Source organism: Chelonoidis abingdonii, chromosome 8 (genome assembly GCF_003597395.2).
Source record: "Chelonoidis abingdonii isolate Lonesome George chromosome 8, CheloAbing_2.0, whole genome shotgun sequence".
NCBI classification, from domain to species: Eukaryota; Metazoa; Chordata; order Testudines; family Testudinidae; genus Chelonoidis; species Chelonoidis abingdonii.
In genome coordinates, this window is record NC_133776.1 from 64,663,575 (window position 1) to 64,679,443 (window position 15,869).

Sequence of the window (15,869 nt, forward strand, 5' to 3'; positions counted from 1 at the left end):
TCCTGGGGGGGAGGGTGTGTGTTTCGGCAGGACGGCACTCTGGCGGGGTGGGTGTTTCAGCAGGGCGGTGCTCCGGGGGGTGGGGTGTGTCTGTTTCGGCAGGGCAGTGCTCTGGGGCGGGTGTTTCGGCAGGGCAGTGCTCAGGGGGGTGTTGCGGTGGGGCTGCAGGGTGGTGAAGCGCTCAGGGGAGGTGTTACGGCGGGGCGGTGCTCTTTTTTTTTGCTTGGGGCGGCAAAAAAGTTAGAGCAAGCCCTGAAAGGAAGCCAGTGTTTTCAAACAGAACAATTTGGGATTTACTGGTAGAAATAAGAACTACAGGAAACATGAAACGTACCGAAGTAAGCTCTTTGGCAAGTGGTTTTGCTTTTTAGTTTGTTTTTGACATTATGAATTGGAGTCTTGGGAAGGAAGAAGGCACTGAGAAAAGGGTATTTTACTAACTGATGAAGTCCCCCACCTCCTCACCTCTCTGAATAGTGCAAAATCATTTCTGCCCAGAACACTTTAAGCCCTCTTTACAAGGGCTCTCAACTGTAGGAGGATGTAACACATTTTGGGTACTTTTCAAGACTTGTCTACCCTGTGTAATGCTGACAAGGGCTCATCCCCCAGCTCCTGCCCTCAGATGCCTCCACATACTATTAAGCGATGTATCCATCCCTTCTGCTAGTACCCCGACTGAGCACTCTTTCTCTTGCGTGCACACCTGCATGCACACATTTTACTCTCCTATCCCTTGCAAACAGTACTGGATACCTTTCTTTCCCTCCCTCCCTGTCGTAAATGCTTCATCGTCGCTCTGTCTAGATTCCCTGCGAATCACCGCCAACAATGGCTCTGCCTTTTCCTAACACCCCCCCCCCCCGACACAACACTGCCTCACCAAGGTATTATTACACCCAGACACCTGCCTTGATTTTAGTCCTTTCTGCAACCCCCACTATCGAGTCACCAAGGTTTTCGTCCTTTCTACCACACCCCACGCCCTCCCGGACTTCATTCTCTTCTGCAAATTCCTCCACACCCCGCCCCGGGTTAAATACGCCTAGGTCTCCGATCTATAACCCCCACGGTGCCCTGCACGGGCCCAGTCTGCAGGATCCTAAGCGATCCCTCGGTGCGGTGGAGTGTATTGTTTTTCAGCCGGACGTACGGCGTTCTTTCCTTGACGCACGTTCCACTCCATTCACTGAAACCCCCTTTCTTTCAGCCGCGGCTTCTTGACAGCCTGCTGGGGCTTGCTAGGCGTGCCCCCCCGAGCGGCCCCCTGATTGGCTTAGAGCGAAGGAGGGGGCGTGGCCGAAAGAACAAAACTTGCCGCGCCCGTGTGAAAATAGCTTTTAGAATTTAGTCAGTTTCATATTGTGACCTATTGTCTTTCTGAGCAGAGCAGAGCGGAGCGGTTTTTCAGCTGATCATGGAGAACATGAACAATGCAGGTTAGTGCTGCCTTCTTCTGTATTAACTTCCCCCTTCTACTGTGAGTTATTACAATTATATTTGATCACTGAAATGCAAATGTTTCTATTCATTAATGTATTTGAAAACTCTTATTGACCTTCTCTGGCTGTTTGTTAAAAACCTCGTAGCGCTTTATATGTTTAACCTTGCACGTCATCCTTAGAAAATCCGATCATTAAAAAGGGATCATATCGAAGAGGTTGGTGCATCAGTTTGAATGCTATAGTATGAATTGGCTGCATCACTACCTCTGATCTTAGTGGGGAGAAATAATGGTTTAGTGTATTTGTATTTTTAAAAGATCTCCCTTCATCCTCGTTTATAGAACTTCTCTATTCAATATAATTTGTTGCTATAGATTTTTTTAAAAAATCACAATAAAGCATCATAAATAGGGTTAAATAACTGAAAAAAGGTTTTCTTGAAAACAATTCATATCACAAGAATTATTTCCACATGCTATTTTAAAAAATCCAACATGCTGTGTGTATTTTTGATTATTTGCCCTTAACCTAAAACCTGATCAGAGATAAAATGCCAGAGACTTGCTGCTTTATTTTTAAACCAATTACAGTGAGCTTGTTCTTTCAGCTCTTCATTCATACTAAAGAGGGAAAGATGTTATCTTAGATATACATATTACATGTGTATTTGCTTCTAGTTTTTGTACACAGTCAATAAAAAAGGAGTGCCTACCTTTGCCTTAAGTAATCCTTGACATATTTTAAAAATGAAGTTACACAAATAGACTCTTCTCCCAATAATTCATATAAATCATCACACAGCAACTAAAATATATCTCTCTGATCTTTATAATCTTGCAACAGTATCCTCCCAGCATCTCTCAGCCCCAGAAAGGAAATGTACTTCAGACCAAATTTCAAAAGAAAAGAAGAAAGAAATAGATATGTTCCTAAATGTCCAGGTCACAGTTTGTCATGAAGAGACATTCCTTTTCTCTTATTGAAATAGTAACAATGTGAACAAAAAATCAACTGAAATAATGAGGAATCCTTGTGGCACCTTAGAGACTACATTTATTTAGACATGAGCTTTTGTGGGCTAAAACCCAGTTCATCAGATGCATGGAGTGGAAAATACAACCTGCCTACTGTATTTTCCACTCCATGCATCTGATGAAGTGGGTTTTAGCCCACAAAAGCTTATGCCCAAATAAATGTTAGTCTCTAAGGTGCCACAAGGACTCCTCGTTATGCTGTTTCACGAAGCTAGTGTGAGCTATTTTCTGGATTATAACTCACTGTAGCTTAACGTTTCATAAGAGCAAACTTCGTGGAACTGTTTTCACCCTTTGGATAGAACTTTGTAGCCTGATCCTCAGCTTATTGACTGGCTTCAATGGATTACGGGTTTCAGGATTGGACTGTGTTACACTTCTTCCTTCTTCTCATGAATGTTAAAGGATGGGTAGTAGCTCTTGTGGATTTGTGTCTCTGCATGCAGGGAGCAGTATCCATACACAGCCACGTTTTGATAAAAATCCTCCCTCCCCCAATTTTTTTTTCTTGATAGTGAGGGGCAGCTCCAGCTCCCAGACTTAAAGGGTACAGAGCAGCGGCTGCAGCATTGAACCACAAAGTCCATAGTTCCTCTCTCATGGGCAGGCAAGTCAGCTGTTAACCCTGATTCCTTCCAAGACTGTGGGGGGAAAAAACCATCTTGGGATCACGCTCCTGTAAACTGTTTACTACCCATTAATTATTCCAAGCAGCAACTTCTCTTTGACAGCTTTCTCCCCATGAAGCCTATCTGCATTGCATTTCTGCCCAGAAGAGTAAATACATGTTGTACAATGGAAGGGGAAAAAAGTAGACTGCTTTACTGAAGACTAGGGAAATATTCTAAAGGTTTCCCCCTCTAAACCTTGGGAAGAACCACAAAACAAGTTATTTATTAGGGACTCTCAGAGAGCCAAGATCTGTCACTCAGCAGGCGCTCTTGCAGCACAATTCTACCTCCTCTTGCCATACTCTAACTAAAAACAGTTGCTGGACTATAGAAGTTGCATTGTGTATGTTTCCTGCCATCTGCAGATAACTTGTGTACCGTTAGCCTCATTCTTGAAACGGCTTGAGGATCAGGGCAGTAACCGTTATCTTTCACTCATGTGCACATGCCTGTGCACACCCCCACACAAGTCAGGCTTCATTACATTCTCGATTATCTTGTCTGTGCTTGTGTTTTTTTATAAGTGGTTTTAATTTTAAGCTGTAAATGCAGGAGGAGAATTTTCCGATCTTTCTGAAAGCTGTTATTTGTGGGTGACTGTTGAGAGCTTCCTCTGAGAGTGGTACTCTAAATAAATAGCCATGAATTTACAAAGATAGGGTTGGATCCCAGCTAAACTAAATCCAGAGTAACTCAGTGGAATTAAACCTAATTTACCCCAGCATAGATGAAATCAGAACCCAGCTTGTGGATCTCAGTAGCTCACCAGGATCCATTTCAGTTGAGAATGTCTGTCAGTCCTCATACAGTTCAGAAGGGTGTCTATATTTCTAAAAACAAGTCTGTCAAGGAAACCTCGGAGGAAATGAGCACACAGACAATAGGCTCTTGTATGTGATGCTAAGGATGTGATTGAACTTGAAGCAGCGGCGGCTCTAGGCACCAGCGCTCCAAGCACGTGCCTGGGGTGGCAAGTCGCCGGGGGGTATTCTGCCAGTTGCTGTGAGGGTGGGAGTCAAGCAGCCTTCAGTGGCTTGCCTGCGGGAGGTCCACCAGTCCTGAAGGCAGCCTGCTTGCCGTTCTTGCGGAGGCAAAAAAAAGCTGGAGCTGCCCCTGACTTGAAGCCAGCAAAGCAAGAAGGTTGATGGATAAAGGAGCAGGATGGCTTTCCATCTTAAACTTGCCCTAACCTTCATGAGTATTGCAGAGGGTCTCCAACTCACACAGGAGAGTGTATTCCATACAAAACCTAATCATGACAAGCTTTTCCTTGCTCAAGTTGGCTTGCATCAAAACCTTTGGGTCCCATAAACGCATTCTATTGTGAGTTGAAGAGGGAGGGTGTGTGAACAGAAGAAGCTTTCAATAGCCTTTCAGAGATCTGAACAAATGTTTATATTGTAAACTCTTTGAAGCTAAGATCTTATTTTAAGCTCTCTCTGCAAAGTGCCCAGTGAGCAATTAGCTACATAGGTTTCCAGCAGTTGAGGATCTGGCCTCTTAATGTTTGTGAGCGAGCCAGCTACTCCGGTGATGGGCCTATATATAGGTGGCTAGAGAGACCCAGCTGACAGGCCTCTTTCTGCTCACACACCAGCTTCTTAGTGGAGGGACTCCTGACTTACCCCACTCTCAGGGAGAGCAGAATCTGCCTCTGTGTAGTGTAGAGTGGTGGTTTGTAAATGCACTGAAGCGTGGCCTCTCTTGCAATCCTGTGGTGCATCCGCTCAGCTCTTCTTTCTGCAAGTCTGTAATGTTGCTTCTTTATTACACTCCAAGGCTACTCTAAGTTTTTTTTCAAGGCCAGCTGCATTGGGGAAAAATGGCAGTGGGTTAGTGTCCTCCCTGCTGTAACTCTCCTGAAGGCAATAGAGTTAAACCGGGGAGGACTTTGGCTCAATGGGTCAAAGTCAGTGGTGATGTGACTGGTTGTGACAATTAGTCTGGCTACAAGACAAAGTGCTGATGCACCAGCTGGTGGGATGTCCACTGAAGTCTGTGGAAGTAGCTCTTATTTGCTCCCAGCTGCATTTGGCACATTCTTGCTGGTGGAGCTGCAGAAGCAACATGGTCACTCCTCAAGGGGGAAGAAGAATCTTGCATCAGCGACCCTGCTGCTCCTTAGCTGGCTAGAATTGCTGGTTCTCTTACAGCCCTCCTTAGCCAGAAGACTGGTGCCCATAGCAGTTGGGTGGAGTGAGGCTGAAAAAGTTCTGAGGGGGGTGGGGGAAGAGTTGTCTGTCCTGTTGCTGAAGCTGGTGGCCTGGGGTCTGCTCAGACACATCCTGGAGTACATCTGTTATTCTGCCTCTAGGCTGGGATGACTATACAGCTTTCTCAGCACTCCCTGCTGCTTTTCATATGTTGGTTTTTCTCCTACAGAATTGCCATAGTTTACAGTCCCAGCTCCTAGCTTCGCAACAAGGAAGTCAAATTATAGAGGAGACACTGCCAATTGTATTATCTTGCTTGATTTACACGTTGATGGAGGGCTGGTCCTGGAAACTCACTCGGCTCCCCAGGAATAAATACAGGGATCCTTTAAAATCCTCACAAAGTTTCCTCTACAAATTTACATCCCTTGGTTTTTCCCCCTCCCTTCTCCTATGCCCATTAAAAACCACTCAGAGGAATCTAATGAACTGGTGTGATCTAATTCCAATCTCACATTGGTGTAAACTGGGAGTAACTATTGAAATTGACATTACACTGGGGTAAAGCAGTAAGTGAGATCAGAATCAGGCCCAGGGTCTATCTCAGACTTTCTGCTGCACAACTGCATCTGCACTGTTGCTGACATAGCTTCAACTATTCTGTAGACAGAGCCCTTGTGTCCTCAGGTCACACTCATGAGCACTATTGCAAATGAGTGGCTGCACAGCCATTGGCTGATCAGGACATGTTGGCCAGTCAGTCACAGGAATAACTGAGAGCAAGGGGTTGATGGTCTTATCTGACTCACGATGCTGAGATAATAACTGGGATTGGCTGCTGGGGTGTCCATGGTGGGGAATGCTGGGGGTGGGTAAAGGCACACCCAGGCAGCAGCTTCTCCTGTGTTCCATTATGTATGTGGCTAAAGGTGGCCATCCTATGGGAACACTCTTCTGCTCTATGAATCAGTTCAAAGTTGCTTTTCTAGTCCCTCCCCCTTACTCAGATCCAGGGCCTGACTCTACTCACTTTCACGTGGGCTCTACACTAGGTTAATGTCACTGACTTTAGGCTCCTAGTCGATTTGCTCTGCTCAGTGCACTGAATTCCCAGTTCTCCCCCAAAATCTGGCCACTGTTGGTGCAAGAGCCTTCTCCCATGCAGCTCCTACCATCCAGGACATCTGTCTTCTCCCCATAGCAAACCTCTTTCCTCCTTTACCCCATAATTTCTCTTTCTGATATCCTGATCCTCCTTCCCACCCTCCCCAGAAACACTCCAGAAGGTGGGTGGGTGTGTATGTGTGTTGCCTCCGAATGATTCACTGGGCTGATCTGTTGAATCTTCAGTGCTGCCAGATGACCTCAATGACCTCCTGAGGGAGTTCGACGAGGTGATTGAAGACTTTGACAAAGGTGAAGTTTGTCAGTATGAGCAGCACCTGGAGGAGCTGAAGAGAACGACCCTCCCCAGTGTCTATGACAGTGGCATCGATGAGCTAGAAAGTGAGTTTTGGGGGTTGTTGGTGCAGAATAAAAGGAGTCATGGTGCTCACCCGGGGTGGGGTGTTGCATCACTGGGGAAAACCCACTGGGAGGGACGAGGGGAACTTGTCTGCCTCCTCCATTCCCCACCCAACCGCTGGCTGTCTTGCTGGAGATTCCTTGAATGTGGCTGCAGGGCTCCTGCAATTTTACTTGCCCAACTGTCTGTGGCTGCACCTCTCTTTTGTTCAGTGATTCAACTTCCAGGTCATTCCATCTTTGAGCATCCCCATGTTGGCCACACGTTCATGGGTCTCTTCCCTCTAAGGCTTTATTACAGGCCTGCACAACTCATAAAGCGGCGAGGGCCACATTACTCCAAAGAAAACAACTGAGGGCCAAAACCTCCCGGCCCCACAGAAACACCCCTGCCCCAGGACCACCCAGCCCTGTGGAAACAAACCCTCCTTCCCCAGAACTGCCCCACCAAAACAGCTGTGGGCCAAAAAGGAAGGTTGGGGGTGGGGAGATGATACTTGATTTTAAATCAACCAGGGGCTCCCAGATGAAGAGGTGGCTGGGAGACCTCAGGGGCAAATTAAAGGGCCCGGGACTCCGGCGGCTGGGGGAACCCAGCAGGGCCGGCTCTAGGTTTTCTGTTGCCCCAAGCAAAAAAAAATTTGTCTGCCCCCCTGTCCCAGCCCTGGGCTCCCCCCGTACCTCCCGCTGCCCCAGGTCCTGGGCTCTCCCCACCCACCCACACACCCGCTGCCCCAGCGCTGGGCTTCCCTCTTTCTTCCTCACAAGTGCCCTCCTCCAGCCCTGCTGCTGCCCAGCCCTGGGCTCCCCCTCACCAGTGCCCCCCCCCCCCCGCACACACCCTTTGCTGCCCCAGCTCTAGGCTTCCCCCTTTCCTCCCACAAGTGCCCTCCCCCAACCCACTGCTGCCACAGTCCTGGGCTCCTCCACACCTCCTGCGCCCCAGCCCTGGGTCACTGGTAACTCGCTCCCAGGGCGGGTCATTCAGCAGGAATTTGGATGTGCACAGAACAGAGACAGGATGGTTCCCATATGGTTACAGAACTGCAGTAAAGTGGAACAATTTTCAGCTGTGTGATTGGAGGATATCTGGATGCATATTATGAACTGTCCTCCATAAATGAGGAAAAGTTGAGCTGTCTTTATTATTCTTTTGTTCCACTCTTTCTTTCTTTGGGGAATTGCCAGTGCATATCACTGTCTTCCTTTTAAACAAACAAAGGCAATGGCTGTTGAAAATAGCAATTCCAGTCCTAATAACACTGGGAAGCATTTTTGCTCTTTTATCCTACTTTTCTACAGCAAGTTACAGTGGATCAGTATATTGATTTGGAGAAATGAAGTAACAGCTGCCCAAACTGAGCCTGAGCACTCCTGAATTTTGAGGTGTTTAAATCTGGAAGGCAGGTGCTGGGGGAGAGGGGCTGTGGGGCTCCACAGGGGAGCTGCAGCAACATGTCTGGAGCTGCACGGAACCAGACACGCTGGTCTGAGTGGCATGGTAAGGGGGCTGGGGGTTGGAGAAGGATAGGGGTTCCAGGGGTGGCAATCAAGGACAGGGAGCAGGGGGGGTTGGATGGGGAAGAGGTTTGAGGGGAAGTCAGGGGACAGGCAGCAGTTGGATAGGCATGGCAGTCTCAGGGGACAAGTAGGGGGTGGGGTCCTGGGGGGAAGTTGGGGGGAGTCTCAGGAGGGGGCAGCTGGGGACAAGGAGAAGGGAGGCTTAGATAGGGGCTAGGGTCTCAAGGGGCAGTTAGAGGCAGGGGTCTCAGGAAGGGGCAAGCGGGGGACAAGGACCAGCAGTATTTAGATAGGGGGTAGGGGTCCTGAAGGGCAGTTGGGGCAGCTGTCCGGGGAGGGGGCAATCAGCGGCCACGGGCTGGGATTTAAAGGGCTCAGGGCCGGAGCCGTGGTCAGGATTCAAAGGGCTCTGGGCTGCCGGTCGCTGCGGGGAGCCTTGAGCCCTTTAAATCACAGCTGCGGCTGGGAATCTCTGCAGGCAGCCCAGAACCCTCTGACTCCTGGCCGCGGCTGGGATTTAAAGGGCTCAAGGCTCCCCGCGGCTGCTGGCAGCCCAGAGCCCTTTGACTCCTGGCTGCGGCTGGGATTTAAAGGGCTCCGGGCTCCCGACAGAGCGCCCTGTGCAGGGGATTTAGAATCCCCCCGCGGGTTGCACAGTGAGGCTCTGCGGGCCGCATGCGGCCCGTGGGCCATATGTTGTGCAGGCCTACTTTATTAGGTAGCATCTGTGCTTACTCTGAGGGGCTGTGATATCTGTGTGCCTGACAGGTGCATCTTTAAAGTCAAGGGTTTTTCAGCCTCTGCATTGTATCCCCCTTGCGAGGGGATTTAATGGCTTCACTGCTGCATAACATACCAGGGTCTTGGGCCAAAACCCACTCTCTGATCTTTCTCTGCCCCCATGTCCCTGTGATAATCCCAGTGAAGTTCCAGATAACTGTTTCACCATCACACCCAGACTGCAAAGGATCTCATTAGACTGAATTTGGCCCCTGCTGGGCTGGTAAAAGAGCATGGTTCACCTTTGCAGCTGGGACTTGTAGCAAGAGTGATGCAGTTCAGCAGCTCAGTTGGCAGATAGTGGGACCCAGCAGCTAGATTTGAGAATCCATGTTGGCCCCAGTCCCCTGCTGGCATATTTATAATGCTTCTGTGGACCTTGGAGCAAGATGATGCCTCGGTGCAGTGACTGATCTCGTTCTGTCTGCAGGTACCAGCACGTCTCCAGGGAGCAGTTTAAACTCCAGTGAGGAAGATCTCAACACGTCGGCCAGCATTGCTAACTCCAAAGGTAACACCCGGACAGATCTCCATCAAAAAGTTCTCTTCAAGGGGTACCCTGGGGAATCCTATTTAAAGAGCCCTCAGGGTAGAAGTATGCAGGATCTGAGCCCATTCCCTCAGCAGTGGCCCTAGAGAAATTGAATGCATTAAAGGTAAGGTGCATTCAGATCAGTAACTGCAGCACATCCATGTTTTTATGTGGGAATCCTGGCTAGCGGGGTATGTTCTGTGAAGGAATGGAGAGTAGAGTTGACTCCCTCTGAATTGCAGAACATGCATGAAGTTACTGAGCTATGTTTCTGATCCAGGCTGGAATCAGATCTGATGGGTCCATTCGGCACTCACGGATCCCAGCCGAGAACTTTGTTACTGAAAGGGTCACCCAGCCCTGGCACTGACAGAGGGCTCAGCAGAGGTGATCTCAGAAGCTGTGCCTTGCATGGCACAGGAACAAGAGCAATACTTGGGTCTGTAGCCTTAATTTTCCTTCTACATCAGAATGCCACTGACTTTCACTGGAGTGAGTAAGGAGTGACGCCATGCAAGTGAGAGGAGAAGGGGGCCCTTGCCTCCAAGCTGTCAGTTCCTCCTACTATTCATCCTGAATTTTCCTTTGCTTAAGTTCAGCCCATCAGTCCAGGTGTCACCCCTTTGGGCCACCCTAAACCTAAGAAGCATGTTGGCTGGGTTCAGTGGCTGAACTGGTTGTGCTAATGGGGATACAGGCTGGTGGTTGCTCAAGGACCTCTAAGAAGGTTTGTTCTGGGGTGACATCCTGTGTCCCCTGTAGAAATGAGACCAGAATCTATATGAGAATTCAGAGATTAGGGAGAGTCGCCTACACACACTTCCACTCCACAATAAAAGGACCATGGCTTAGGTGTCTGATGCTCTCCCAGGTGTCTCTGGGGATACCACAATCATTCCTCAGGCTCTTCAATTCCTAGTTAGGACTTTGGAAAGACTATCCCCAGAAAAATCCATCCCACATTTTGCCCTAAAACAAGTGTGTACAGTGCAGGGCCTTGAGAGATTAATAAGTGCTCATATAGGGCTGATGTGATCAGTAAAGATCACAGTACATGCACCTTACTGTGAAGTCTCGGTGCTTTGGCTTAAGGCATTCCAAAGGACCTGGGCAATAATGCCAGGCAGAACAATCATTTGTACTCCAGACTGGCCATCAGAAGTACCCCACAACCCAGTTAGATTTCACATTAAGGTTATGCCTACACTACTAGCTAGGGATGCGATTCCCCGGCTCATGTACACATGCTCACCCTAGCTCAGTGAGTACTGGCATGAGTATAAAGAGCAGGGTAGTTGGGTAGCCCAGATAGTAACAGAGGAGGCACACCAGAGCCGTGCTGAGTGCAAACCCACCTTAAAACAGCAGGTAGGTACTTGGCAGGGCTCAGCCACCTCTGCTGCAGCTACCCATGCTACCAGGCCTCTGCTGTTGCAGCTGCATGGAGTGAGCACCAGTATGTGTACACAAGCCAGGGAATCACACGCCTAGTTCATAGTGTAGACCTAGTCTCAGGCTAATCTATAAACTACATCCCAGATGTTCCAAATCCTTGTGCCAAGACGTGCCAATGGATGATGTTCTGAAAGCAGTAACAGAGCATGGCCTGAGCAGCCATGGGCAGAAGAAACCGAGGAGAATCCCTTTTGTGACCTGCACTGGGATGGGTGTGGCATGCCAAGCATCTGACCACAGATCTTTTTCCTCTGTTAGCTAAGCTCGGGGACACACAGGAGCTGGAGGAGTTCATCGCGGATCTGGATAAAGTGCTAGAGGGTATGTATGGAGCCTTGATCTCTGCCACGTTTTGGTGACCACTGAAAGCTAGATCCTTTGCTGCTGGGCATTAGTGCAGCTCCCCTGAAGTCACTAGAACTATGGCGACTGATCCTGGCTGACGATTTGTCCCTAGGCATGACTGTGTCTGACCACACCTCTCCCCGTTCTCCACACTGTGCCGTCCCTTGCAGGAGCTCCGCCTGGCCTGTGGCGGCTGGATCCTTCTCTCCTCTAACGTTAAGAATTGTACCTTGACGGGGCATGGAAACCTGGCAGGCGTAAATTCTGGCCTGCTGCCTCCAGGGTTGCAGAGCCCCTGGGCTGGAATGTGGTGTCCAGGCTACAGTGTATCCTCCTGGGTTTGTCTGGCACAAGGCAGCCATGGCAGGGAATGTAATCTAGTGTTTAAGGATGGGATTTCAATGGGAATTAGGTGCCTGAATCCCCTAGAGCAGTAGTTCTCAAACTTTTGTACTGGTGACCCCTTTCACACAGCAAGCCTGAGTGTGACACCTCCTCCCCTCCCCCCGTAAATTAAAAACACGTTTTTATGTCTTTAACACCATTGTAAATGCTGGAGACAAAGCTGGATTTGGGGTGGAGGCTGACAGCTCACAACCCCCCTGAAGAGTCCTGACCCCTGAAGGGTCCTGACCCCCAGTTTGAGAACCCCTGTCTTAAAGCACCACTCGGCTCCCATGGAATCAATAAGCCTGGGCACCTAACTCCCTTAGGCTTGTTAGAAACACCAGCACTAAACACTAGTGGAATCTGGAGATCTCAGGTGAAATCCTGGCCCCACTGGAGTCAGGGGGAGTTTTGCCACTGACCTCAATGGAGCCAGGATTTCACCCTGGGATTCCATTCTAGTCTCTTCCACTCAGCTGCTTGGGTGACCTTGCGTGAGTCTCTCCTTTCCCCTCTCTGCACCACCCTTTCCCATCTGTCAGGTGGGGGTGATGATACAGTCCTGTCCTGAGGGAGGTGGCTGGGGGGCCTGACAGATATTGGTGAAGTGCTGGGCATGCCACAGGTGATAAATTCTAGTCTCCATCATTCAGTGCTACATTGGCCAGGTGTGTTCGGGGCAGCCCTGGCAAGCTGCTGCCCGAGCTCTGCACCCCTGCTGCTTCCTTGCAGCCCCCCTCTAGCCTGAGAGGAGAGGGGAAATGACAGCACTTCCTGATTACATTTGTCTGGCGCTGTGCTGGGGCTGGGGCTGACAGGAAACCCCTCAGAGAGCTGGCCCAGGCTGGATTTCCCCTCACTGCAGCAGCCGGCTGCGCTTAAAACAAATCAAACCAGTGTGGATGTCCAGCATCTAGGATAATCTGTGGTGATAGCAGGAGCACAGGACAGCAAGTTGGGGCTGGGTTGCTATTGAACAAACACTGACCTCTGGGCCTGTAACACTGGCCTTTACTGAGCAGAGTGAGAGATCTTTCCTGCAACTCTTTGCCTGCTCCATTGCTCCCTGCTAACGAAAGCTGGTGGGAGAGGGTTTCTGTTTTCAGTTTTGTCTAAGGGAAATTCTTGCCCTTTTCTGCCCTCAGTATGCAGGGATACTGACCGCAACCTCTGGCCCACTTCTCCTAGTATGGGTAAAAAGCTGCGAATCATATCGTCACCCATTCATAACAGCTCACTTGGGAGAGAAGCAGTAATAACAAAATGCTGCTCTCCTCCAGCACCTGGCACCCAGGCATCTCCACGCACTTTACAGGATGGCTGGTTTCCATCTTTACAGATGGGAGACTGAGACATAATTAAGGCCCAAACTTTCAAAAGTCATTTTTTGGTGCCTAGCTTAAGGCAGTTAGGGTCTGACTGTTTTTTCAGATGTGCTGAGCAGGTCCCCTGGAGTTCCTTTGCTGCTCAGCACCCCTGAATGTGACTTCTGGGGTGGGGAGGAACACAAGTTGGCACCTAAAATCAGTTGGTCAATGTTGGCTGTTAACCCCAAGCAGAGCCAGGAACCGGATCCAGGAGGTCCGATTCCCAGTCTCCTGCTTTAACCAGTACACACACAGCCTGGCAAAACAGGATTTGGGTTTCCTTTGCATTGGCTGAGTTCAGTGGCCTAACAATACATTTGCTTTGCCCTGCAGAGATGTGAGATGCTGTCTCTGGCCTGGAGTTCTGAGAAGAGGTTATGGCAGATCTGAGCTGTTTCTCATTGTTCCACCCCATGCTTTCATGGTCTACTCTGGAAGAATAGAGTCTCAAATTCATACCCCATGGGGCAAGGATAATACAGGCATGCTTCCCATCTGCAGAGCAACTGTCCATCAGCAACAACAACAGACCCGACGTGCAAATCCATCACGCCTCAGAATCCTGGCTGGTTTCCTTCTGCCTCATTTGATTGTCCCTCTTCAGACAATCAGCATAAATAGCAAATACGGATTCATCTTAGGGTGGGGCACCTGCGGGTTGGGATTTTTTTTTAGGTACTGGCCTTGGCGTGTTTCCTTCTGCATTTGGTGGGTTACTAACCACAAACTTTCCACTTTCAAGGCAAAATTTCTCCAGTTGTTACCCATAGCACTCCTCCTCCCAATGTATTGTCTCCCTGTCTCTGAGGGGAAGTGGTGGGGTGGAGTGTTCTGAGGAGATATCTTTACTCTAAGCAGAATTCTAGGTGCTGGAATTGTAAGTCATGGTAAGCTACCCCTGGAGTCCAGAGTCCCATCTGTGATGAGAAGGAAAGCAGGGTGAAGCCTTTTATTTCCCAACTCCATCAGGGTCCTCTCTGAGAAATTGTACAGTATTTCCTGGGCCTGTGGACAACAGTTTTTCTCTTAATGAACCTTCTGAAGTACTTTAACACTGCAGGGCTCTCTTTGGCATCATTGGTAGCTCTACTGGCAAATACCACCTGCAGCAATTGGGGGGCATCTCCATTTTAAAGTTGGCTAAGTGTCTGCTCGTGCTCTAAGCACCTTCCCTAAAGGTTTAAGATGGGCTAGGTTAGCAATTGATTGCCATTTATTCTAGTTTGAGTAGAGGGAGAATCATACTAACCCTCTGGATCTCCACTAGAAGGTATAATGGGTCTGTGCAAACTACCAGAGCTGAACATCCCTCAGCTTTGGATTTGGGTCACAGCTCTACAGTTGACCACACTTAATTTTGTGTTGATCTATATTGACCAAAGGAGGCTGTTGAATCCTAATAAATAACCTTTAATAATGATGCCAAGCCAGATCTTCAGCTGCCATAAATTGACATCTCTCCACTGACTTCCATGAAGCAATGTCAAAGTACCTCCAGCTGAGGATCTGTGCAATGAGGTGTCTCTTCAGGTTCAAGAAGATAGTTATTGCCTAAATCAGTGGTTTTTCAACCAGTAGTCCATGAACCCTTGGAGGTCCATGAACTATGATTTCCAGAGGGGTCCACACCTCCATTTGAAATCTTTTAGGGGTCTGCAAATGAAAAAAGTTTGAAAACCACTGGCCTAAATAAGCAGACAATGGTTCTTACTTTCTCACAAATTCCCAGCTGTTTACTGGATGTCTTCAGACCCTAAGTGCCTCTTCCTTGAATGCTTGTATTCTGTTGTAAATACTGTAAAATAAGGATGATTCTAAAATTTTTATACAGATGTTCATGTATTTTATGAATAAAAGGATTTTGTGAAGCCTTAACTCAGTGTGGATTTGCTCTGTAAATGCTGCCGCCAGGGCTTTCCCATTCCTGGAGTCGCAGATCTGTGCACTCAAGTAATCTTGTAAGTTATAGGATTGCACTTAACCCCATGGACAAAGGATCTGTAATGGGAGTTGGGGCTAAGTGATTCTCCCACATGGGCTATGTTTGACCCTTGGGTCACCCTGAGAAATATCACAGCATTCAGACAGAAGTTGCCAAGCAACGAGGATGCTTGAAAAAGTCTTCAATGGGCATGGTATCTCATATGCAACGACTGCATCCTCTGACCCCTGGATTCTTTATTACAGCGGAGCGGTGACTCTGTGATAGTTGAGGCTGAGACTTTTCTTTTTTTTATACAGGCTCCAAAAATGACATGCTGAGTCAAATGGTCTTGAAAATTACCGTGCCTCAGGGGAGTGTTAGCAGTCCAAATCTGAGTCCATTTCACCAAGGGCTTCCTGAGATACACCCCCTAAATAATAAATCAAATGACATCCCAATGTTATGGTTCTTATAAATTTGCCCCCATGTGGGGTTCAAATGAAATCTCTGATCCTCCGCAAACTGCTGTCACCTGCTGGGTATTGTTCCCCACTAGTCTCTGGTTAGCCACTGCCTCTTTGAGGAAACACTGTTTCAAGAGCTGTCTGGGTTGATGAGCCAGAGAAAGGCACTTGCATGTCCACAGCAGGACAGGGCATTGGAGGCATGCCTAAGTGTTCACAAGCAGCCTGACCTCAGAGCATGTGACACAAGATAGCATGCAATGGCCA

General features: G+C 48.7%; 1 protein-coding gene across 1 annotated transcript; it reads left to right on the forward strand.

The window, feature by feature from the left end:
- The first annotated feature begins 1,335 nt into the window (after positions 1–1,335).
- On the forward strand, positions 1,336–15,089 carry LOC116839980 (regulator of cell cycle RGCC-like). Its single transcript, XM_032806314.2, has 5 exons — positions 1,336–1,439; positions 6,654–6,809; positions 9,559–9,639; positions 11,374–11,436; positions 13,548–15,089. Exons 1-5 carry the CDS (start codon positions 1,418–1,420, stop codon positions 13,553–13,555), a joined length of 330 nt encoding a protein of 109 aa, XP_032662205.1. The 5' UTR covers positions 1,336–1,417; the 3' UTR covers positions 13,556–15,089.
- The last annotated feature ends 780 nt before the right edge of the window (positions 15,090–15,869 follow it).

What these genes read in the sequence shown, in the direction of transcription:
- LOC116839980 (XM_032806314.2), top strand. Translation starts at nt 1,418, where the DNA reads ATGGAGAACATGAACAATGCAG. An exon ending in GGAGAACATGAACAATGCAG is followed by an intron (nt 1,440 to 6,653) that starts GTTAGTGCTGCC and finishes TTGAATCTTCAG; the next exon opens with TGCTGCCAGATGACCTCAAT. An exon ending in TGGCATCGATGAGCTAGAAA is followed by an intron (nt 6,810 to 9,558) that starts GTGAGTTTTGGG and finishes TTCTGTCTGCAG; the next exon opens with GTACCAGCACGTCTCCAGGG.